Raw genomic sequence first — 23,285 nt, 5'->3', positions numbered from 1 at the left:
ATTTAGCTTTTTTCTTTGTATTCCTCCTCTGTCCAAAGAATCTGCCATTGGCCATTTCTGTGACCTGTTAAGGGACCAGGAGGGTCAGAGCAGGTTGTTCTAGGGTCCTGATTCTACCCACGAGGTTCAAAAAGCTGACAGCCACAAAGGAAACTGCCCTCCAGCTCTGCCCAGTGATCCAAGCACGCAGATTCCATAATAGCAGGAGTCTGTGATGATGTGTTCATTGACTGAGGGACTGGATATGGGGCACCCCCTTCTCGCACTGCCACCCTACTGTGCCTGGTGGGCAGACAGAACATTCTCAGCAGTGCAATGTGAGTGCTCACACTTATGAACCTTTGCTGGTCACAGCCATAAACCATCATCAAAGACTGTCAACCTAACCTTACCTAACCTAACCTAACCTAACCTAACCTAACCTAACCAACCAACACTTCTGCAGGACCCAGGGGCTTGCAAAACACTTTCACTTCTTGTTCGATCCTCCTCATATCTGTGTGAAGCAGGCGGGACAGAAGGACGATCTCTACTGTTCCAGTGAAAACACTGAGGTTCCCAGGGAGGAAGTGATGTGCTCAGTATCAGAGGGCGAATTGGTAGCAGAGCCAGGATTTGAACTAGGTCTCGTGTCGCTAAATTCTGGGTACCCAGACTTGACCCCAGTTGTGTGGGGAAGCAGTGGGGCAAGGAAGTAGGATTTGGTGTCTGAGAGCCCTGGTTTCAGACCCAAGCTCTGCCAGTCACTTCCTGTTCACCCTGAGCAAGCTATTAAACCATTCGGAGCCCCAGTTTCCACACTGGTAAAAATGAAGATAAAATCAGCCACCTCCTAGGATTGTTACGAGGTGTAAATGAAGTAAGGATGAGCCTGGTACATCACAGGTGCTCCCTGAATTTTAGTTCCTTTGCTCCCTTTTACCATCCCAGCAGCCCAGGCAGGGGTGAGCAGCTGTGAGGGGTGGCGGCAGTGGATGGGGGTGACAAGGGACAGACGAGGCTCCCCAGGGGAAGGGAGATGGAGAGAGCAGGAACCAAATGTCATTCGTGCAGCCACTCCCGATTTATGGGATCTGGTGCAGAGACTCTTTGAAGAGGCAGTAAAACTCATATTCTGCTGGGAAATGACAACAGTGGAGAGTCCTGACTTAGCAAACCAAATTCAATGATTTTATTTTATTTTTTTTTTACAAGGCATGGAGTTCCAGATGGGTAGCAAAAATCACATTCTACTATTAGCTATCTGGGATAGGAACAGGATTTCCCAAGAGCAAGAGATGTGTACCATGCCAACACCCCATGGAGAGTGTATATAAATGCTCCACAGAGGCCTTGAGAGTCCAGAACCTGAGCTCCTTGCTAAGCTGCAACCTTCCTCTGCTAGCACCATGGCCACCCAGACCTGCACCCCGACCTTCTCCATTGGGTCTGTCAAGAGCCTCTGTGGCACAGAGGGCGGCATCTCTCAGGTGTCCTCCATCCGCTCTGTGGGCTCCTGCAGGGTCCCTAGTCTCGCCGGTGCTGCGGGGTACTTCTTTTCTGCTAGGTCAGGCCTCTCTGGCCTTGGGAGCTGCTTGCCTGGCTCCTACCTATCTTCTGGGTGCCACACCTCTGGCTTTGTGGGGAGCGGGGGCTGGTTCTGTGAGGGCTCCTTCAATGGCAGTGAGAAGGAGACCATGCAGTTCCTGAATGACCGCCTGGCCAACTACCTGGAGAAGGTACGTCAGCTGGAGCAGGAGAACGCGGAGCTGGAGAGCCGCATCCGAGAGTGGTACGAGTCTCAGATCCCATACATCTGCCCAGACTACCAGTCCTACTTCAAGACCATCGAAGATTTCCAGCAGAAGGTGAGGGAGACCTGGCCCCTCTCCAGCTGAGCAGCCCAACTCTTAGGAGGCGTCTGTCTCATTCCAGGGCCTTTCCAGATGGGACGGTAGCTTTTAGGGAATTCTCCTGGTAGGGCAAACTTTTCTTTCTAGGGCTTTGGTTTCCTGGGGGACCCAGGCTTCTCTGCTGGTCTCTTGCTTGTACCTTGTTGCCAGCCGTTCCTCACCCCGCTCCCCTTGCTGTAGGAAGGGAAGGAACACGTACCAAGCCTCTACTGGATACAGCACTGTGCCTGACACTTTCCTATTCCCTGGCTTATTTATTCTTCATCTTGGAGATATTGGTATTACTGGACCCATCTAACAGATGTGGAAGTTGAATTTTGAGGGGTTCAGCAACTTGCTCAAGAGCACACAGCCCGAGTGTTAGATGCAGAACCTGAACTCAGGTCTGCCTCACCCTGGTGTATCTTGCTGTGCCACTCTGAAGGCTACAGGTGCCAGGACTGATGGTCACTGACATCCTTGGGATGCCCCTGTGGGGTGGATGCTCCCCCCACACCTGGGGTGTGGCTCAGGGCTGGAAATGCTGAAGGGGCTGGTGGTACATAGTAGCATGGCCTCTGTGAGGTGAGCTATCCCCCTACCTGCCCCCACACTGCTGGGCCTCCTGTAGCTTATGGGAAGCCTCTTGTTCCCCAGATCCTGCTGACTAAGTCTGAGAATGCCAGGCTGGTCCTGCAGATTGATAATGCCAAGCTGGCCGCTGACGACTTCCGGACCAAGTGAGTGGGCCTGATCAGGGAATGTTTGCCATGCCACTCCCTTGCCTCTGTCCCCTGCCTTTGGGAGCTGGTGATGTGAGAATAAGGCTGGATGGGAAAATGTGGCATGAGCCCTGGACCTCAGGGGAAAGGAGTATCATGCTCCTGATCCCGTCAGCCACTGCAGCTGGACAGTAGGGCAGGGGGCCCTGCTGGTGTGTGGTTTCCTTTGCTGCAGACTTGGCGGGGTTCTGTGTGTGCAGGTACGAGACAGAGCTGTCTCTGCGGCAGCTGGTGGAGGCCGACATCAACGGCCTGCGTAGGATCCTGGATGAGCTGACCCTGTGCAAGGCTGACCTGGAGGCTCAGGTGGAGTCCCTGAAGGAGGAGCTGACGTGCCTGAAGAAGAATCACGAGGAGGTGAGGCTGGTGCCATGTGACTTCCCAGTGTTTCCCATCCAGCTTAGGAAGCCACTGCTGGGCTTTGAGTTTTCTGTGTGGCAGGAACTATACAAAGGCCTTGCATTTCATTCTCGTTTCATTTCATCCTTACAATAATCCCAAGAATTATAAACTGTTACAAGCTCCATTTTACAGATGAGAAAACTTAGGCACAAAGAGGTTAAGTTGCTTGCCTTAGGTAATAGAGGGTCTACACTTTTGCCCATAACACTAAATGTCTATTTCGACTCTAGTGCCTGATAACAGCAATGTAATTTGCTTAGGGTTTGTATCATCTCACAAATATCCCATAGAAGGAGGTAGGTATATACGGAGAAGGAGGTAGGTATATACGGAGAAGGAGACCAAGGCTCAGAGATATTTAAGTATCCTGCCTAATGCTATGCAGCTGGTGACTGAGGGAAGAGTGTTTGAATTTAGGTCAATGAAACCTGCAATCCAGCATCTTTTTCACAACCTCATGCCATCTTGCTTCCTCTCTGCAGGAAGTCAGTGTGCTCCGTTGCCAACTTGGGGACCGACTGAATGTGGAGGTGGACGCTGCTCCCCCAGTGGATCTCAACAAGATCCTGGAGGATATGAGATGCCAGTATGAGGCCCTGGTGGAGAATAACCGCAGAGATGTGGAGGCCTGGTTCAACACCCAGGTGCGGCTGGGGTGCCCTGGGACCACAGGCTCCTGGGCTGGGGTTACCCTTGGAAGTAGCTTGGTTTGACCATGCTCTGGGCCCTGGCATATGTTTCAGACCGAGGAGCTGAACCAGCAGGTGGTGTCCAGCTCGGAGCAGCTGCAGTGCTGCCAGACGGAGATCATCGAGCTGAGACGCACGGTCAACGCCCTGGAGATTGAGCTGCAGGCCCAGCACAGCATGGTGAGTGGCCCCTGCCTGCGTCGCTGGCCACGGCCTGCGGCAGGTCCCCGATGCACCAGCCTCAGCGTGCAGGCTCTCATGGGGTGTAATCACAGGCGGTAGGCAGATGCCCAGGGCTGTGGGTTTCTGGGGTCAGGGGATTCCTCCCCAATAGGCAGCTCTTCCTCTTTCCCATTGCAGCGGAATTCCTTGGAATCCACCCTGGCGGAAACCGAGGCCCGCTACAGCTCCCAGATGGCCCAGATGCAGTGCCTGATCAGCAACGTGGAGGCCCAGCTGTCTGAGATCCGCTGCGACCTGGAGAGGCAGAACCAGGAGTACCAGGTGCTACTGGACGTCAAGGCCCGGCTGGAGGGTGAGATCGCTACCTACCGCCGCCTGCTGGAGGGAGAGGACTGCAAGTGAGTGGCCCTTGGGCTGGGGTAGGGCTTGACTGAACCCTCAGTGCCATGACGCCCAGAAGTGGTTGTCGCCCAGAAGAAGGGAACTAAACCAAAGCCCCTTGAGATTCTCCATCTAGTCCCAGGCTTTGGTAATGCACAGCAGGAAAATCCAACCCAACACACGCCGCGTGTTTTCCGCCATCTTTTCTGATTGGCAGTTTCTGCTCTTCATTCCTGCAGCTCGGTCCTCTCACCCTTGGGGAATTCAGAGGCACTGAGATGGTCAGGGGCCACCTGTCTCGCTTGATCCTCTAGATCTGTGTAACACAAATCTCAGCCCAGTGCTCCGATGCCAAATGCACCCTGCATGATTTTGTTTCCTCAGGCTTCCTCCCCCACCTTGTGCCACGGCATGCAAGCCTGCTATTAGAGTTCCTTCTGTCCCCCCGGTGCCCTGTGCCCCTGCTGTGCCCTGCACCCCGGCTCCCCAGGTTGGTACTCAGATCCGCACCATCACCGAGGAGATCAGAGATGGGAAAGTCATCTCCTCCAGGGAGCACGTGCAGTCCCGCCCGCTGTGACAGCCCACTTGGTCCACCAGGGCAGGGCCCTGACCACAGGAAGGAGGACACTCTTGTGGCTCCTGGAGGCTTAACGACCCTGCCCTTCTCTAGAGGGGTCCCCCTACGCTTAGCAGGTTCTTCTACCAAAACACTCCCCGTATTGTGTTTCCGGACTTAACTGTGCTTTTACGCCATGCAAAACCAGGTTTCCTGCAAATTTACCCAATAAAGTGTGTTCTCCTGGCATAGCAAACTCAACCCTGGCTGACTCTGTTGATGCTCATGTGCTCGTGTGGTTCATGGGGGTGTCTGATCAGGGGCTGCAGTATAGTTGTGGGGTTTGCATTTAGGTCTATCTTCTTGGGCTCTGAGTGGGAGGTGGTGGCAGGGTGATTTGAAGTATTTAATAACAAAGATGCCTCAGGGGCTGGCCAATGAGAACAGACACTGACCCAGTCTGGATGGGTGCCGGCCATAGCTCTCAGCTTGGCCCTGCCTGTGAGTAGACACCTTAGGGCAGCCCCAGAAGAGGCAAAGGCTCCGGAGCCAGTCCTCGTCCATAGCCCGACCTAGATTCGGTGGCTATCTCTCTTTTTCTTTCAGCTTCTCCTCTCTTGCCCAGCTCCTGTCACCCTGCTGCCTGATACTGGGAATGGTTAAGGACAGGGGGTCCCAGGAACAAGCAGAGAGGGCCAAACTCTAGGCAGCCATCCTGAGCCAGCCATGCCGGGGAGGGCAGTCAGGGAGAGCAGGGAGGTGAAGTTGGAGGGCAGGTGAATCCATGTCCCAACAAGGCACATAGGGCCAAACTGAAGGGTGCCAGGGACAGTGGGGTGGGGGTGGGGGCTCAGTCATGGAGTTTGGGGAGAGGACAGTCAGGCTTCACTGTGGAGCAGAGTTCAGAGCCCTGGATTCCACTGGCTGAGTCAGGCAGGTCTGCAGGTGGGGCCTAACTCTGCCAGCCCTGGACACCCCTCTGATCAGACAAGCATGGCCTGGGAGAGGTCTGAGGGCCTCACGGTTGGTTCCTTCCTTTGCCCCTGCTCCAGTCTTCACTTGAGAAAACAGGCCCAGAGAGGGCAGTGACTTGTTCCAGGTCACAGAGCAGTGAGTGGCAGAGACCTGGCCATCACCTGGCTATTCTGACCCTGACTCTGGAGATCTTCTCAGTACAGTTTCTCTCTCTCTGTCTCTCTCTGTCTCTCTCTCTGTCTCTATCTCTCTCTCTCTCTTCCCTCCTCCCCCTCTCTTGTGCTCACTCTCCTCTGGGGTCTTCTCTGGGTCATGGCCAAGACCTCGATGACCTGGCTCTGCCTCATGTCATTAGCTACTTGCTGCTAAACGCGACTCTTCAATCACTTGCTGAGCAAGCCAGAGGTGCAGCAAACACATATCAGACCACAGGAGAAGACGTGCATAGGTAGATCACAGCATCCTGCACTGAGCCCCACTCTGCCACTCTGTGCTACATGCCCGGTTATGTCATGAGACCTCTCTGGTCTCAGCAGGTTCATCTGTGAAATGGGGCTGCCAGGAGGCTCTGATGAGACAGTGTGTGTGTAGCTTCCAAAAAGTGGTAGCTATCAGTGTTGCTCTTACTACAAATGTAGAGTCCCTGGCTTCAGAGTGTTGAACAGGAACCCCCACTGCATGGGCCAAGCGCTTTGCTTTGTATCTGGCAGGAGGCTATGGTGAGGGCTGTGCTGCCAGCAGTGTCCTTGGAGCTGGACAGTGAACCCAAAGGCCTCAGCCTCAGAGGATGCACCTGGCTTTGGGCGGCGGGGGTGGGGGTGGGGGGAGCAGTTGGCATGGTTCTCTCACCTGCCCTGCCCCTTCCCTCTCACTGCTCCACTCATGCTCTAGGGCCTGAGGTCTGCACCCCGACCCTGGCCTGAGGCTGGTGGGTGACCAGGGGTGCACAGAGAGCATTACACCTCTGTGGGGAAACAGGCAGGGGTCCAGGGATGGACCGAGTCTCCGGGAAACAGCTGAGCTGCCTTGTCACTGTGGATGAACCACACACGGTATGACCTGACAAGTAATCACATCATCAGCACCTTGCGTTGTACAGTGCTTTCCCTTTTTATGATCACTCTCCAGTTTACAGGGTACACTCATAGCCTCATCTGATGCACGCAATCAGCCCTGTGTGGCTGTGAGCTCTTTATTTATGCACACTTGCCTAGCTTTTAATTACATTGTCCAGAGCATCTGTATCAGTTAGAAAACACCTCCTATCTCAACCTCAAACACGCTCTTAACTGAGTTGCAATTGAAATCACTGACCGACATGCAAACCAGAATTCAACAGTGTTGTGGGGGTAGGTGGCGACTGGTCTAAAGCCACATAGCAGGAGGCTGACTTAGGAGCCTTCTCAGGTCTTTGGGCTCCTATTTCATTGATATCAAGAGAGAGATATAGAAAACATTCAATAAAATTTCCCCAGAGTGAATATGATGTTTTATTTCAAGGCGGTCTGGTTTTTCTGATCTTTTTTGTACTTTCCAGATATGCTATCTGACTGTCTTTGTCATTCACATATACACATCAATTAATCAATAAAGAGATAACGACGGAACATGGCATACATAGCTAATCCAATCTTAAGGCTCAGGCCTATCTAGGAAGGAGCAGGGGTGGCGGAAGCGGCTGGAACAAGGAGTGGATAACAGTCACAGTTCCCAAGGAGCTCACGTCCAGCTGTGGAGACACCTCACCCCCTCGCTCCCAGCAACTGCACTGTGATAGCAGGAGTGGGTGTGGGCAGGGTTTCAGGTTTTGGGGAAGAGGAGAAATCACTGAGGGCTGTGGTGACCAGGAAAGGCTTTGGGGCAGATTTGGATTTGATGGGCAGAAAAAGGAGGAAGGAGGGCAAAGGGTATTTTAGGGCCGTATTTAGTGTATCCGTGGCATGATCTGGGGACAGCCTGGACCGCGTCTGAGCAGAGTGCAAGGATCCTGTAAGGAAAGTTACTAGGAATGTGCTAAACAATGTTAGTTCTTGCTGATAAAGGGGTTCTAGATAATCATTTCATTTAAGAAAAGAATGCTGAAAAGGAACAGAAATAGATCAGACCAACTTACAAAATACCTTAAAACAGCTTGAAAAATATTACATATATGTTTTATAAAGTTATCTAAAAATCTTATCAAGAATTTTTTAGTCACACCTTTAGCACTAAATTGGCTTATGGGATCCCTCTCCCTTGGACAGAATGGCTTTTGGCCCAGAAAACACTTTGTTTTTGGCCAAAGGGGCTGGTTAGTCTGGACAGGTGCTGCTCACCTACACAGAGATGGCGGATCCCCTTCCATCTCTGAGTCTCAGTTTCCTCATTTACAAAAGTAGGAATAGTAGGCTGGGCGCGGTGGCTCGTGCCTGTAATCCCAGCACTTTGGGAGGCTGAGGCAGGCAGATCACGAGGTCAGGAGATCGAGGCCATCCTGGCTAACACGGTGAAACCCCGTCTCTACTAAAAATACAAAAAAAAAAAAAAAAATTAGCCGGGTGTGGTGGCGGGCACCTAGAGTCCCAGCTACTCAGGAGGCTGAGGCAGGAGAATGGTGTGAACCCTGGAGGTGGGGCTTGCAGTGAGCTGAGATCGCACCACTGCACTCCAGCCTGGGCAACAGAGCGAGACTCCGTCTCAGAAAAAAAAAAGTAGGAGTAGTTAAGATTGACTGTGTTTTCCTTTCCCGCTCCCTACTCTCTTTTGTTTCCTTCCATTCTTTCTTTCCTAACACAATTCACCATGGGAAAAAAAAAAATCACTTAATTAATGAATTAACTCATTCATAGACATCTAGAAGCCCTGCACTATGCTTAACACTACAGAGATTTCAAAAAAATGTACAAGGTCAATCTTTGCCCCCATGCTTACAGTCTCCCTGGGAAAATAGGGCTGAAACACAAGACAATCAGAAGACGTCAGTTAATGGGAGGCCAAGAAATCCACCAACAGTCACTGCCTTGGGCATTCAGAGCTGGGAGGGCACAGCAGGGCTGGAGCAGGGGCCAGGCTCCAGGGGGAAGGCCTGACTAGGACTGGGCCCTTAGAGGCAGTGGGGTGGGCCTGTGGTTTGGAGCTGGAAGGCCTGGGCTTTAGCTTCCCTGGGAAGCCTGTGTGGACCTTGGGAAAGCCATTTTCCACTCTGACCATTGTCTCCTTCTGTAGGACTCAGCACCTTTCTAACCATGACTGTGTTGCAGGGTGTGTGTGAGGCCTTAAAGAAGATAGCATGCCTTGAACAGTTGTATAGATGCTTGTTGAGCTGTGATCTGGGACAGGCTCCTGAAACAGTCCAAGCCTCCTCTATTTAATGGGCTATTGGTGATGCCAATCTCATGAGTTTGTGTGAGGACTGAATAAGAGAATGCATAGAGACAGATCAGCGTGGGGGCTGGTGGGTACTAAATGCTCAGTGAATGATGGTTGCTACCATCAGCTGGGTTATTGATAGGGCTGTGTGAAAAGAGCTCCAATTCAGGCAGCCAGAAGGAGGGGCTTCTCCATTTCTCAACCAGGGCTGGGGAAGACACGCCCTCCTAGATGTCATCATGGGCAGGTGTCCAATTAACTGACCTCTAGGCATTGTGGCTAGAACTTAGGCTCTACAACCTGCACAGACTTCCTGGCAAGGGAAAGAGTAGGGAAGTGTCCATCAGGGCTCTGCAGTATCTAGGGTGATGAGCTGCCCCATTTTGCCCAGGACTGAGGGTTCCCTGGCATATGGAACTTTCGGAACTAAAGCCAGAAAATTCCTGGGGAAACCAAGAAAATTGGTCACCCTAGCCATATTTTCTGGGCCAATTCAAGAGCCTTCTGTGTCTCCCTGGCCACAAGACCCCTGCCTTCCTGCAACAACCAAGTTTACCCTTCCATCTTCTGGGAGCACCCCAGAGACCTCCTCTACTCCCTCGGGCCCATAAAAGAAGTCAAAGTTGGAGAAAGTCAAGACAGTGGCTGAACTCCCATGCTTGCTTAATGCGGAGGCTGAGATCTGGGCTCAAATGACAGATCCCTTTGAAGAACTGACGGGGACTTGGTCTTCCCAGTGATGTGGGGTGGTGGAGGTGAGTCTTGACATAGCAACGGGGCTCCTATTTTATGAGACTGGTAAATTTTCACAGGAAACTAAATAACAGGTTAATGAGGGGTTTTAATAGAAAGTGGTGTTAACTTTAATGAGGAGAAACACTTTGTAAAGGCCAACCAACGCCCATTGGGGCAGAGATATAAATCTGGGTAAGGAGCTGCTTCTCTGCTTTGGGGTGTCTGGTCTCAGAGACCTATCAATTGCATCTGAGTTGCAGGGGCCATGGCTTCCAAATGCCTCAAGGCCGGCTTCTCTTCTGGGTCTCTCAAGAGCCCAGGAGGGGCCAGTGGGGGCTCCACTCGCGTGTCCCCAATGTACTCCAGCAGCTCTTGCAAGCTCCCAAGTCTCTCCCGTGTGGCCAGAAGTTTCTCTGCCTGCTCAGTGGGTCTGGGCAGAAGCAGCTACAGGGCCACCAGCTGCCTCCCTACTCTCTGCCTCCCTGCCGGAGGCTTCGCTACCAGCTACAGCGTGGGTGGGGGCTGGTTTGGGGAGGGCATCCTCACTGGCAATGAGAAGGAGACCATGCAATCCCTGAACGACCGCCTGGCCAGCTATCTGGAGAAGGTGCGTCAGCTGGAGCAGGAGAACGCCAGCCTGGAAAGCCGCATCCATGAGTGGTGTGAGCAGCAGGTCCCCTACATGTGCCCTGACTACCAGTCCTACTTCCAGACCATCGAGGAGCTCCAGAAGAAGGTAAGAGGTTCAGAGTGGCTTTGGATTCCCAGGAACTTGGTGTCACCAGCATTCATTGGTAGTTCTGTTCCCATAGGGCATGTTGGAAGTCACCAAGCATGCTCATCTCTGTGGCCTCATTTTCTCCTCCCAATAACCTTATGAGGGAGGTATCATTAGCCCATTATACAGAAGAGAACACTGAGGTTCAGGCTGGGTAAGTGACCCAGATGGCAGTTACTGGAGCTAGAGCTTGAACATCAGGTCTATGAATGAACTCTGTGACCTTTGGTGCTATTGCCCACACCTCTGAGTCTTCTTAGTCTTCATTTCCTCTTTTATTTAAAGTCAAGGGATTGGGTTTGATGTATTTAGTGCAGTGCAGTTCAGGCTTCCCATGAGTAACTCAGGGAAGAGAATGCCTGCCAGAGAAGTTTCTTTCTTGCCAAGGGCCCATATCTGCTTCTTGCTTGGCCCAAAGTTATAGCTGGCTCCTGTGAGGGACCATTTATGACTAGAGAATCCCAGGGTACGTTGTTGGCAATGAACTGCCCTGGGGTCCCAGTAGGCCTGGGAGACAGGGAGATTGGAAGAAGCCTCATTTAATCATGCCAGGCCTTTCCTGTTGCATTTTCATGCAGCTATCTAACCTGAGTAACAGGTCACAGATACACTGCACTGGAAGAAACCCTGGACTTTCCATAGTTGATCCCTAGAGCCTGCCCATAACCCTCCGATGCACATGGAGTAGCAGAGGTCCAGGATGGGTGACTTTCTCCCTCCAGAGTCAGCCCTTGTCAGCTTTAGGGAGCTCCAACAAGCGGAATGTCCTTTCTTGCAATGAAATAACTTCTTTATATCTCCAGACTCTGTGCAGCAAGGCTGAGAATGCCAGGCTGGTGGTGGAGATTGACAATGCCAAATTGGCTGCAGATGACTTCAGGACCAAGTGAGTTGTCCTGCTTGTCGTGTGGTTGGGGGCTGCTAGAACTGGACACAGGTGATGCCTGGGCTCAGGGTTTTGGCTGTACTCTGTCACTGGGGCATAAAAGCAGGACTCACAGCACCTGGACAGTCTGAGGGCAGGCCTGACTTAGATGCAAAAAGGAAATGCAGATTCAGGTGCCCTGTTCTATGCCTGCAGGTATGAGACGGAGGTGTCCCTGCGGCAGCTGCTGGAGTCAGACATCAACGGCCTGCGCAGGATCCTGGATGACCTGACCCTGTGCAAGTCTGACCTGGAGGCCCAGGTGGAGTCCCTGAAGGAGGAGCTGCTCTGTCTGAAGAAGAACCATGAGGAGGTGAGCATGGGGGAAGAGGTGAACATGGCAGAGCAGGTGAGCATGGGGGAGGAGGTGAACATGGGGAAGAGGTGAATATGGGAAGGAGGTGAGCATGGGGGTGAGGTGAGCATAGGGGGAGGTGAACATGAGGGAGCAGGTGTGCATAGGGAGGAGGAGGTGAGCATGGGGAGGAGGTGGGCATGGGGAGCAGATGAGCATGGGAAGGAGGTGAGCATGAGGAGGAGGTGAGCATGGGGAGGAGGTGAACAAGAGGAGGAGGTGAACCTCGGAGGCAGCCCTCTGGGAATTAGTACTCACCCTGGTCTGTGCCATAGGAAGTGAACTCACTGCGCTGCCAGCTTGGTGACCGGCTCAATGTTGAGGTGGATGCTGCCCCACCTGTTGACCTGAACCGAGTTCTGGATGAGATGAGGTGCCAGTATGAAACCCTGGTGGAGAATAACCGCCGGGATGCTGAAGACTGGTTTGACACCCAGGTAGGTACCTGGAAACAGTCAGTGCAACAGGGGTATGTGGTGGCTCACATGGAAGTGACCCTGGGGCTCTGAATCAAGAAATCTAACTTTGAGTCCCATCTCTGTTTTGACCTTGCTGACAACGCCCTCCAGTATAAAATAAATGAGTGGGACTGGGGAATCGGGAAGGTCTTTCTTGGCTCATGATTCTAACTGGCCTCTGTAGCTCTCTGAAGCCAAGTCCCTGGTGTGGCTGACCAGGTCCTTTGTGTGTATGTTTCAGAGTGAGGAGCTGAACCAGCAGGTGGTATCCAGCTCAGAGCAGTTGCAGTCCTGCCAGGCAGAGATCATTGAGCTGAGACGCACGGTCAATGCCCTGGAGATTGATCTGCAGGCCCAGCACAGCATGGTGAGCCCCAAGGCAGGGTGGAGCTGCCTCTGGACCAAGCCAAGGAGCACACAAGCTCCCCAGCTTCCATCCTTTGACCACACAGGCAGACTCCAGGGGTCCATGTTCTTGAGCACCAGGGGTTCTCTATGCAGAAAAGAGGGAATGAGGGACCAGCCCCAGTCACAAATCCCCCAGTGGTAAAAGACAAGAGACCTGTAGCAACTGACATGTCCAGGGAGTAGGTCCTATGTTTGTGTAAGCAGATACATCTTCTGAATAACTATCAGTTACTCAGAGATGACACTAACAGGGAAATACTATCTAGATCAAAGAAGCCACAGGGGCTAATTAGCTCATCTCAAATGAGATGTCTGATTGTGGTTCATCCTAGCTCAAACCCTGATTCTCCGAGCTTCCGTTCTTGGATTCTGAGGCCTCACTGAGACCCAGATGAATCTTCCTTGCTCCTTTTCTGACCTCTAGGCTTTTTCCTCCCTACACAACTCTTGCCCTCACAGAGAGATGCTTTGGAATCCACCCTGGCAGAGACGGAGGCCCGCTACAGCTCCCAGCTGGCCCAGATGCAGTGCATGATCACCAACGTGGAGGGCCAGCTGGCCGAGATCCGGGCTGACCTGGAGCGGCAGAATCAGGAGTACCAGGTGCTGCTGGACGTCCGCGCCCGGCTGGAGTGTGAGATCAACACGTACCGGGGCCTGCTGGAGAGTGAGGACAGCAAGTGAGTATCACTGCATGTGCTCTTGTCTTCTCACTGCAATCTACCAAGTTCTGGGAAGACAGCATGGTGCCTAGAAAGAGCCTGGCATTCGGAGTCTGGAGTCCTGGTCTTAGTTCTAGTCTTCCTGCAAACTCATCACGTGACTCCAGCAAACCTCCCTTTCCTCTCAGGGCCTGTTTCCCTTTCGGTAAAACAAGGGGGCAGGATCAAGGTGATTTTTAAGGTGCTTCCCAGTTTGCATAGTCTAGGATCTGCTTTGAGTTACTGCAAACAGCAACTGGAAAATCATAGTAATCTGACTGTTTTCTTTTTTCTAGGCTCCCCTGTAACCCGTGTGCACCTGACTACTCACCCTCCAAGTCATGCCTTCCCTGTCTTCCTGCGGCCTCCTGCGGTCCTAGTGCAGCCCGCACAAACTGCAGCCCCCGCCCCATTTGTGTGTCCTGCCCAGGGGGCCGGTTCTGAGAGCAGGTGACCCAGAAGGCCATGGCTATCGTCTCCAGGGCTTGAACTTGGCCTCTACCCAACCTTAACCCTTGTAGCCCAATCCCCTGTCTTTGCGCAGAGCCCAGGCCCAGGGTCTGGCTGAAAAGGCTCACTGCAAATATATGCCTTAAAGTTTCTCAGAGCCTGTCACAAAGGCCGGCTGCCCCCAAAGGTCTCAACTCCTCATCATTTCAATGGGTGCCAGGGTCTCTGTTCTCAGGCTGCCTCCTGGGTCAGGTTTTCCTTCTGGGTGCTGTTCCGGTGGATTCTGAAATGCAGTAGAGGGCTTTTGTTGGCAGAACAATAAAGTGCATTTGCTCAGGCCCCTGATGCCTAACTTGCACCATTCTGGTGGTGTTGGCTTGTGTCTCTGCTGTGTCCAGGGGGTGACTGTTGGGCAGCCGAATGGGAGATGTGTGACCAAGTATGACCCTTTGGATGACAGGGTCACTATGCCCGTTTGGGGTGGGTAGAGGCCTACAGTGAGAGCTTTTACTTGGCTTGCCCGATGAAAACCTTTCTCCAAGATTCCAGTGTGGTGCCAGGTGTTTTCAGACCGCTTTGGAATCCCTCTTAGTACACGTGGTCACCTGGGGATCCCAGAGTGGGAGGGACAAAACTGAGATGGAAACTGAGATCAGCATAACAGGGAGGGTTTTAGGCCACTTTATCAGCCTCTTGTCTGTGGTCCTTGTAAGACCGGCAATAGGGTGTCTCCCTCCCAGGGTACTTTTAGGGGTGCATTTACATAAGCCCCCTTCCATTGCAGCCCTTTCACGCAGCTCTCCAAGTTCAGCAACCCCCTTAACAACCCACAGCCCGTCATAAGCAGGAGACGGAGCGTGAGCTCGCTTTCAGGGCTTCGATCCCGAACGCTAAGGCTCTTGTCCTTAGGAGGCTCATGCATGTGCTCCTGTGCTCTTGGCATCTGGTGAGGTGTACAATGAGCCCTCCTCAGATGGGTGTGAGAGCTCCCAGCAGCTTGACCCAAAGGCTCTCATCTGTGTCCAGAATGTCCTTCCCAAACAGGCAAGGCAAATAGCAAGTTCCCTTAATCCCAGCAGGAAAGAGAGAAGGCCCAAGACCAAAGTTTCTGAGCAAAAAACGAGGATGTGCGTTCCCAGTTGGCATGTGCTCCTCATAAGATGCTGAGAGCACCTGCTAAGGAGCTTCAGTGATGTTAAGAGAGCTGTAGCCATATCCAAGGGGGAGAGCAGGTGGCTGGAAGATGCTGACTAAGGCAAGCCAGAGACTCTTGTCCCTTAAGGACATCTGCTATAGTTCACTCTGATTTGAACACAGAATCCTCTCCTTTCTAGCCCCCTGCAAAGAGGGCATGGGCCTTTGGTTGCTCCCAGCCCCACCTTGCTCCTGGCATCTGGCATCACCTCCGTGTTGGTCTTTTTGGAACCCCTTGGCTAATTTTGGTGAGGCGTAGGCACCGGAAAGGGGTGGTCGCCTCAGGATCATTCACTTCATTCAACAAACCCTTACAAAGCATGCCCCTGTGCCAGAGGGTGTGTTAGCTGCCAGGGGAGGACTGGTCTGTGTAGGAGGGGGGCCTTGGGATGGGACTGGAAGGATGCTCACTTGCCACTTTTTTTCTTTTCTATCTCAATGGTGTCAGGAGACTGGCTGAAGAGGACCTTGACATTAGTGCAATAAACGTGGGCTCCGAATGTGGAGTCAGATGGACCTGGGTTCAAATCCCCACACACCACTAACTACCTGTGGGAGCTTTAGCAGGTCATTGTCCCTTTCTGAGCCTCAGTTAAATAGAGAACATGACACTTATGCTGTGAAGTGAGACCGAGAATGCTTTGCCCAGCATATGCAGGGCATTTGAAGATGGCTCATCACTACCAACTCTCCCTTCCAGCTGGACAACTGGATTGCTATGAGGCCGGGCATCCACATTTCCCTGGCCAGGGTTTCATTTCTGACGTTTCCTTCCCGGTAAACCAGGACAGCTAAAGTGAATATGCAGTTACATGCTTCATTATCTAATTCCAACTCTGAGCAAGGTCAGCGGGAAGCCTCATGGCCAGCAGCACGTGGATGCTGTCTGGAGCACATGGGCTCGGTTAACTCTGCTGTGTATAGGTCACGCCCTTCTTTATGGCATTCTCTGTGGCACAAATCCTTTCCAAACCCATCCTAGCTTCCTCCAAGATGTAGCTAACTAAATCATGTGTAATCCTACTTCTAATTATTACTTACTTCATTTGCTTGTGCTTTTTAATTATAACGCTGATTCCATTCAACTACAAGTTCTCAACCTTGCCTGTACATTGGAATGACCTGGAGAGCTTTAAAAAATACCGATGACTGCTCTGACCCCCAAAAATTCTGCTTTAGTTGGTCTGGGATATGACTCGGTACTGGGATTTTTGAAAGCTCTCTGGGTGATTTGAACATGCAGCCAGGGTTGAGAGGTCATTTGTCAGGTAGAGGAACTTTTGGCAACACAGTTGGGAGTGCAGGGGGCTCAGGGCAGCTCTGACATAGACGCTAGCACCACCAGGTCTGGTCCCTATTATGATTTTGACTTTCTCAGTTCTGCCATTTCTCTCTTTCGATTTCAAATTTTTGAACTACATTTTAAATTTGTTATTTTTTTTCTCCAAAAAGTCATTTTTTTCTTCTCTGTTTGCTCCTGTTTTATAACATTTAGTTCTTGTTTCATGGCTATAACTGCTATGTATATACATCTCTCCCACTCTGAGGTTATTTAAAAAAAAAAAATATATATATATACAGTTTTGGATTCTGCATTATTTCTGTTTTCTTCAATTTCCTTTTTTACTGTTTTGTTTGTTTGCTTGTTTTACTTTGTCTTTAATATTGGAAGCTTCCTTCAAGTATCTGGTCATCCTTTTGTTTATATTTTATGACAAGACACTAAAAAGCTCATAGAAGGTGCTACGTGGATGGGCAGGTTGGCAAACTGGCTTTTTGCATGGTACAACAACCTCAGTTCAGTTTCTGTAAGTCTTTTCTCTGGAGTATTTTTTTTTTTCCCCAAAGAAGGAGCCTCTGGTTTTCTGCAGGGGAATGAATGGAGGGAGACAGTGCTGGCCCAGGCTGTGACACACATCCTATCTGCTTTTGTTGAAACAGGCCTTTCCTCCTGGATTCTTTGCATCCCTTTCTCTTCTCTTCCTAAACTTATTTTCCTGATAGTTTGCTCTGGCCCCAGAGAGGTTGGGGTACAGTGGAAAGTCTTCGGATCAGCCAGACCTGGGCCTGAGAACTGACAGTGCCCCACTTTCTCTGTGGCTACCTTTCCCAGACCCTACTTCTCCATCTCCATGACATACCCCAGATCTGGCATATTGCTTGGAACTGTGGTCTTCTGTGACTTTGGATGCTGCTGCTACTACCTTTATCAATCTGCTCTTTTTTTTTTTTTTTTTTTTTTTTGAGACGGAGTCTCGCTCTGTGGCCCAGGCTGGAGTGCAGTGGGGCGATCTTGGCTCCCTGCAAGCTCTTCCTCCCAGGTTCACGCTATTCTCCTGCCTCAGCCTCCCAAGTAGCTGGGACTACAGGCGCTCGCCACCATGCCCAGCTAATTTTTTTGTGTTTTTAGTAGAGACGGGGTTTCACCGTGTTAGCCAGGATGGTCTTGATCTCCTGACCTCGTGATCTGCCCGCCTGGGCATCCCAAAGTGCTGGGATTATAGGTGTGAGCCACCGCACCTGGCCTCAATCTGCTCTTAGATGAAACCTGGTCTTTCCTTCACAACGGAAAACTCTGCTTATGCTGGCATTTGGGACTGCACCTCACAGCGACAGCCTCTCAGCATCATCCTGGAGCCCCTGCTCCTGGTTCCTGTCTCTCTCTTCCTCATTCCTTCCTTCCAGGGTTGTCCTGTGAACTTCAAATCCTTCTCTCCTTTCTCCCTGTGATGTCTTACCAGTCAAATCAAGGCATTAGGGTCCCACCTTTTAACCCAAGATCTTCTTAATGTAGTTTCCCAAGTAAAGACTTTTTTTTTCCTGCAAGATGAATTCTGGTGACAGCTGTTAAAATATATGCAGGCACACTTTGATTTATTGAGTTTCAATTTATTGTACTTCCCAGATATCGTGGTTTTTTTTTTTTCACAAATTCAAGTTTTGTGCCAATTCTGTCTAGAGCAAGTCTGTTGGTGCTAATTTTTCCAACAGCATGTGCTTATGTGTCTCTGTGTCACATTCTGGTAATTCTCACAATACAAATTTTTTCTTTTTCTTTTTTTTTGAGACAGAGTCTCGCTCTGTCTGCCCAGGCTGGAGTGCAGTGGCGTGATCTCGGCTCACTGCAACATCTGCCTCCCGGGTTCAAGTGATTCTCGTGCCTCAGCCTCCCAAGTAGCTGGGATTACAGGCACACCACGCCTGGCTAATTTTTGTAATTTTAGTAGAAACGGGGTTTCGTCATGTTGGCCAGGCTGGTCTCAAACTCCTGACCTCAAGTGATCCGCCCGCCTCAGCCTCCCAAAGTGCTGGGATTACAGGTGTGAGCCACCGTGGCTGGCCAAACTTTTTCATTATTGTATGTGTTATGGTGATCTGTGATCAGTAATCTTTGATGTTACTGTTGTAATTGTTCTGGGAAGCCCCAAACCATGCCCAGATAAGATGGGGAACTTAACTGATAAACGTTGGGTGCGTTCTGACAGCTCCACCAACTGGCCATTCCCCCATCTCTCTCCCTATTTTGGGTCTACCTATTTTCTGAGACACAGCAATATTGAAATTAGGCCAATTAATAACTGTACCGTGGCTTCTAAGAGTTCAAGTGAAAGGGAAAGTTGCAGGTCTCTCCCTTTAAATAAAAAGCTAGAAATGATGAAGTTTAGGGAGGAGGCATCTTTCATAGCTAGACAGGAGGAGTCTGCCTTCAAAGCCTTCAAAGGATGGGCTGACTCTCTTGCTAGGAGCTAATGCAGCTGATGACTTCAAGTGGGAAGTCAATGCTCATTTACCATTCTGAGTATCCTAGGGCACTTAAGAATGATGCTAAATCTATTCTGCCTGTGCACTACAAATGAAACGACAAAGTCTGGATGACAGTACATCTATTTATAACATGGTTTACTGACTATTTTAAGCCCACTGTTGAGACCTACTGCTTAGAATAAAAGGTTCCTTTCAAAATATTTCTGCTCATTGACAATGCATCTGATCACCCAAGAGCCCTGATGGAGCTGTCCAAGGAGATTAATGTTTTTGTGTTTGCCAACACAACATCCATTCCACAACCCATGGATCAAAAACTAATTTTGACTTTCAAGTCTTATTACCTAAGAAATATATTTCATAAGGCTATAGCTGCCATAGAGAGTGATTCCTCTGATGGATCTGGGCAAAGTAAATTGAAAACTTTCTGAAGAGGATTCACTATTCTATATGTCAATATTTGTGATTCAGGAGAGGAGGTCAAAATATCGACATTAACAGGAGTTTGGAAAAAGTTGATTCCAGCCCTCATGTATGATGTTGAGGGGCTCAAGACTTCAGCAGAGGAAGTAACTATAGATGTGTTGGAAACAGCAAGAGAATTAAAATTAGAATTGGAGCCTGAAGATGTGACTGAATTGTTGCCATGTTATGGCAAAACGAACGGATGAGGAATTGCTTCTTATTCATGAACAAAGAAAGTGGTTTCTTGAGAGGGAAACTACTCCTGGTGAAGATGCCGTGGACATCACTGAAATGGCAACAAAGGATTTGGAATACTACACCAATTTAGTTAATAAGGCAGTGGCAGGGTTTGAGAGGACTGACCTCAGTTTTGAAAGAAGTTCTACTGTTAAAATGCTATCAAACAGCATCACATGCTACAGGGAAATCTTTCATGAAAGGAAGAATCAATTGATGCAGCAAACTTCACTGATGTCTCATTTTCAGAAATTGCCACAGCCACCCTAACTTTCAGCAATCATCACCCTGATCAGTCCTCAGCCATCAACATTGAGGCAAGACCTTACACCAGCAAAAAGATTACAACTTGCTGAAGGCTCAGATGATCCTTAGCATTTTTAGCAATAAAGCATTTTAAAAATTAAGTTATATACATTGTTTTTGGGCTTAATGCTATTGTACACTTAATAGAATATAGTATAGTGTAAATATAACGTTTACATGCACAGAAAAACCAAAAAGTTTGTGTGACTCACTTTATGGTGACATTTGCTTTATTGTGGTGGTCTAGAACTGAACCTGCACTATCTCTGAGGTATGTCTGTATCTTCCTCCATCTCAGTGGGTCTCCAAACCACCTGGAGGACATACTAAACACAGGTTGCTGCATCCCAGCCTCAGCCTCAGAGTTTCTGATTCAGCCAGTCTGGGATGAGCCTGAAAAACTGCATTTCTTTTTTTTTTTTAATTTTACTTTAAGTTCTGGGATGCATTTGCAGAACGTGCAGGTTTGTTGCATTGGTATACATGTGCCATGGTGGTTTGCTGCACCTATCAACTCATCATCTAGGTTTTAAGCCCCGCATGCATTAGGTGTTTGTCCTAATGCTCTCCCTCCTCTTGCCCTCCATCTCCTGACAGGCCCTGGTGTGTGATGTTCCCCTCCCTGTGTCCATGTGTTCTCATTGTTCAACTCCCACTTATGAGTGAGAACATGTGGTGTTTGGTTTTTTGTTCCTGTGTTAGTTTGCTAAGAATGATGGTTTCCAGCTTCATCCATGTCCCTGCAAAGGACATGAACTCATTCTTTTTTATGGCTGCATAGTATTTCATGGTGTATATGTGCCACATTTTCTTTATCCAGTCTATCATTGATGGGCATTTGAGTTGGTTCCAGGTCTTTGCTATTGTAAATAGTGCTGCAATAAACATACTTGTGCATGTGTCTTTATAGCAGAAAGATTTGTAATCCTTTGGGTATATACCCAGTAATGGGATTGCTGGGTCAAATGGTATTTCTGGTTTTAGATCATTGAGGAATCACCATGCTGTCTTCCACAATGGTTGAACTAATTTACATTCCCACCAACAGTGTAAAAGCTTTCCTATTTCTCCACAGCCTTGCCAGTATCTGTTGTTACCAGACTTGTTAATGATCACCATTCTAACTGGCATGAGATGGTATCTCATTGTGGTTTTGATTTGCATTTCTCTAATGACCAGTGATGATGAGCTTTTTTTCATGTTTCCTGGCCACATAAATGTCTTCTTTTGAGAAATGCCTGTTCATATCCTCTGCCCACTTTTTGATGGGGTTGCTTGTTATTTTCTTGTAAATTTGTTTAAGCTCCTTGTAGATTCTGGATATTAGACCTTTGTCAGATGGGTAGATTGCAAAAATTTTCTCCAATTCTGTAGTTGCCTGCTGACTCTGATAACAGTTTCTTTTGCTGTGCAGAAGCTCTTTAGTTGAATTAGATCCCATTTGTCAACTTTGGCTTTTGTTGCAATTGCTTTTGGTGTTTTAGTCATGAAGTCTTTGCCCATGCCTATGTCCTGAATGGTATTGCCTAGACTTTCTTCTAGGGTGAAAACTCATATTTCTAACATGTTCCTGAGTCAGGTTGATGCTGAGAACCACTGATAACACCTTATTATAATAATTATAGTTTTTGGGTGAGAGGATTAAATGGGCAAATTAATGCCAAGCACTCAGCACCATGCCTGGTATTCATATACATTCCACAAGTGCTGGCTATGATTCTAAAGGGTGGCCTGATGAGTCTCATCCCTTGTAGTTGGTATTGCCATCACACCTCCTTCCATCTGACGCTATAATCTTCTCTAAATAGGTAATCCAGACAAGGTACTGGAATTTATAGTTGTTGCAGAGAATCAAATTGTGAGAGTATTCGATCTGACCCTCTCAGTTGGCATGAGGAAACTGAGGTCTGGAGAGACAAAATTACTTTCCCAAGGCCGCATGGCAAGTCAGAGGCAGCATTATCTATGCTCTCCTTTTCTTATGCAATGAATGAGCTGGGTGGCATTTTCCCTTTCCTGTTCTTGTACTGACATTTCTGGGAATATGTGAAACATAAGGCAAGTACTTATACCCCAAAATTATATCAAGAAGATTACTGAATAGAAAAGTGGCTATATAGCACACACATACTAAATGTGAAGTTCACAGCTTTTGCAGCCAGGACTGAAAATCACTGCTCTAGCACGTTGCCTTCTTAAGTGAATGCCCAGGGCTTCTATAGTTGGGCACATATGCTCCCTGTCTCCTGGCTTAGCTCATTCCAGGGCTATAGAACGTCCTTTCCCAAGGGAGCAGATTCACACTGCTTCCATAGTCTGAGATCCTGAAGTGAGCCTTCCCCATTTGCCACAACAGAAAGTAAAAGTAGAACTTGTTCCAACTATTCTATCTCAGTCTGTTCAACAAACAATTATTGAGCACTTGACAATTGTGTATACAATGCAGTGATAATTGAATGGATGGTCCAGAGGGGGTCAAGATACAGCAGCTGCCACCTGGAGATGTTCATGATATGGACTTTTCCAAGAGGAAGAGACCAACTGGAAAGATGTACCTGATTCTCAGGCTTCTGTTTGGGTCTTTTTTTTTTTTTGCCTTTTGAAGGGGTGCAGCATTCCTGGAGGTACTGCAATACCAGGTCAACATGTAGAGTGAACAGAGCAAGCTCTTATGCCATCTCCCTGCTCCCAAAATCCATTTAATATGTTGTCCTCAGATGGAGGACGTATGAGACATCAAGATGATAAGAACAGATACCACGCTTGATCTTAGCCAAAAGGCTGAGAAGTGATGACGCCTATGTCTTGAGTTCATTCTCTCCCCACTGATATTATTTTCTTCCCCTTGGCAGGAAGATGATGTCTGTTAGGAAGTTTCTGAGGTTCCTGTTCCTTTCTGCTGGATTTATGCCGCTGCCAGTATTGGAGCAGTTTCTACCATCCACACATTTCCTTGTTAAATAGGCAGGGCTCTTCCCATTGGGAATGCTTTCATTAAAAGAGGCAGCCACTGCTGCACAGACCTGCAGGCTTCTCAGGGCTAGAACAGGCGGAGGTGCAGTGGGCAAATCCAGTGGAGGCACAGGCTGGGTTGTGGCAGTCTCCTGGAGGGCCCGCCCTAGTAATGAGGGCCCAGGCATGCGGCTGACCCTTTGAAGATGTGTCCCGAAGCTCTCTCATGGTGATCAATGACAGGAACCCAGACTCCTGCTTTAGCCAAATGATAAGTTTGGCCTCTTTTATTGGAAACCAAATTACAAATTAATTAGCAGCTTCCTCTGGGGCTGGGTGTAAACATCAACACCACCCAATGATGAA

The 23,285-nt window shown here is 49.4% G+C and overlaps 2 protein-coding genes and 1 non-coding gene across 3 annotated transcripts; 2 read left to right on the top strand and 1 right to left on the bottom strand.

Moving 5' to 3' along the window:
* Positions 1–1,342: 1,342 nt before the first annotated feature.
* On the top strand, positions 1,343–5,128 carry KRT36 (keratin 36). The gene is made up of 7 exons (XM_009251760.4): positions 1,343–1,847; positions 2,529–2,611; positions 2,854–3,010; positions 3,538–3,699; positions 3,799–3,924; positions 4,105–4,325; positions 4,693–5,128. The coding sequence occupies exons 1-7, from the start codon at positions 1,389–1,391 to the stop codon at positions 4,886–4,888; spliced, it is 1,404 nt and encodes a 467-aa protein (XP_009250035.4). The 5' UTR covers positions 1,343–1,388; the 3' UTR covers positions 4,889–5,128.
* A 5,008-nt stretch (positions 5,129–10,136) lies between these two features.
* On the top strand, positions 10,137–14,340 carry KRT35 (keratin 35). Its single transcript, XM_054546509.2, has 7 exons — positions 10,137–10,661; positions 11,507–11,589; positions 11,785–11,941; positions 12,259–12,420; positions 12,683–12,808; positions 13,309–13,529; positions 13,847–14,340. Exons 1-7 carry the CDS (start codon positions 10,191–10,193, stop codon positions 13,992–13,994), a joined length of 1,368 nt encoding a protein of 455 aa, XP_054402484.1. The 5' UTR covers positions 10,137–10,190; the 3' UTR covers positions 13,995–14,340.
* An 8,229-nt stretch (positions 14,341–22,569) lies between these two features.
* LOC112129840 (U2 spliceosomal RNA) lies at positions 22,570–22,760 on the bottom strand. The gene has a single exon (XR_002912185.1). It is a non-coding gene; the product is annotated as a U2 spliceosomal RNA (small nuclear RNA).
* Between the last annotated feature and the right edge of the window lie 525 nt (positions 22,761–23,285).

Source organism: Pongo abelii, chromosome 19, assembly GCF_028885655.2.
Source record: "Pongo abelii isolate AG06213 chromosome 19, NHGRI_mPonAbe1-v2.0_pri, whole genome shotgun sequence".
Taxonomy (NCBI): domain Eukaryota; kingdom Metazoa; phylum Chordata; class Mammalia; order Primates; family Hominidae; genus Pongo; species Pongo abelii.
The sequence above is the reverse complement of the archived record's forward strand: the minus strand, read 5'-3'. Positions and strand labels throughout refer to the sequence as shown.

Excerpts from the sequence above, each read along its gene's own strand:
- KRT36 (XM_009251760.4), top strand. The coding sequence starts at position 1,389 with ATGGCCACCCAGACCTGCACCCCGACCTTCTCCATTGGGTCTGTCAAG. Across the intron at positions 2,612-2,853 it reads GCTGACGACTTCCGGACCAA|GTACGAGACAGAGCTGTCTC; the intron begins GTGAGTGGGCCT and ends CTGTGTGTGCAG. Across the intron at positions 4,326-4,692 it reads CTGGAGGGAGAGGACTGCAA|GCTTCCTCCCCCACCTTGTG; the intron begins GTGAGTGGCCCT and ends TTGTTTCCTCAG.
- KRT35 (XM_054546509.2), top strand. The coding sequence starts at position 10,191 with ATGGCTTCCAAATGCCTCAAGGCCGGCTTCTCTTCTGGGTCTCTCAAG. Across the intron at positions 10,662-11,506 it reads TCGAGGAGCTCCAGAAGAAG|ACTCTGTGCAGCAAGGCTGA; the intron begins GTAAGAGGTTCA and ends TTATATCTCCAG. Across the intron at positions 13,530-13,846 it reads CTGGAGAGTGAGGACAGCAA|GCTCCCCTGTAACCCGTGTG; the intron begins GTGAGTATCACT and ends TCTTTTTTCTAG.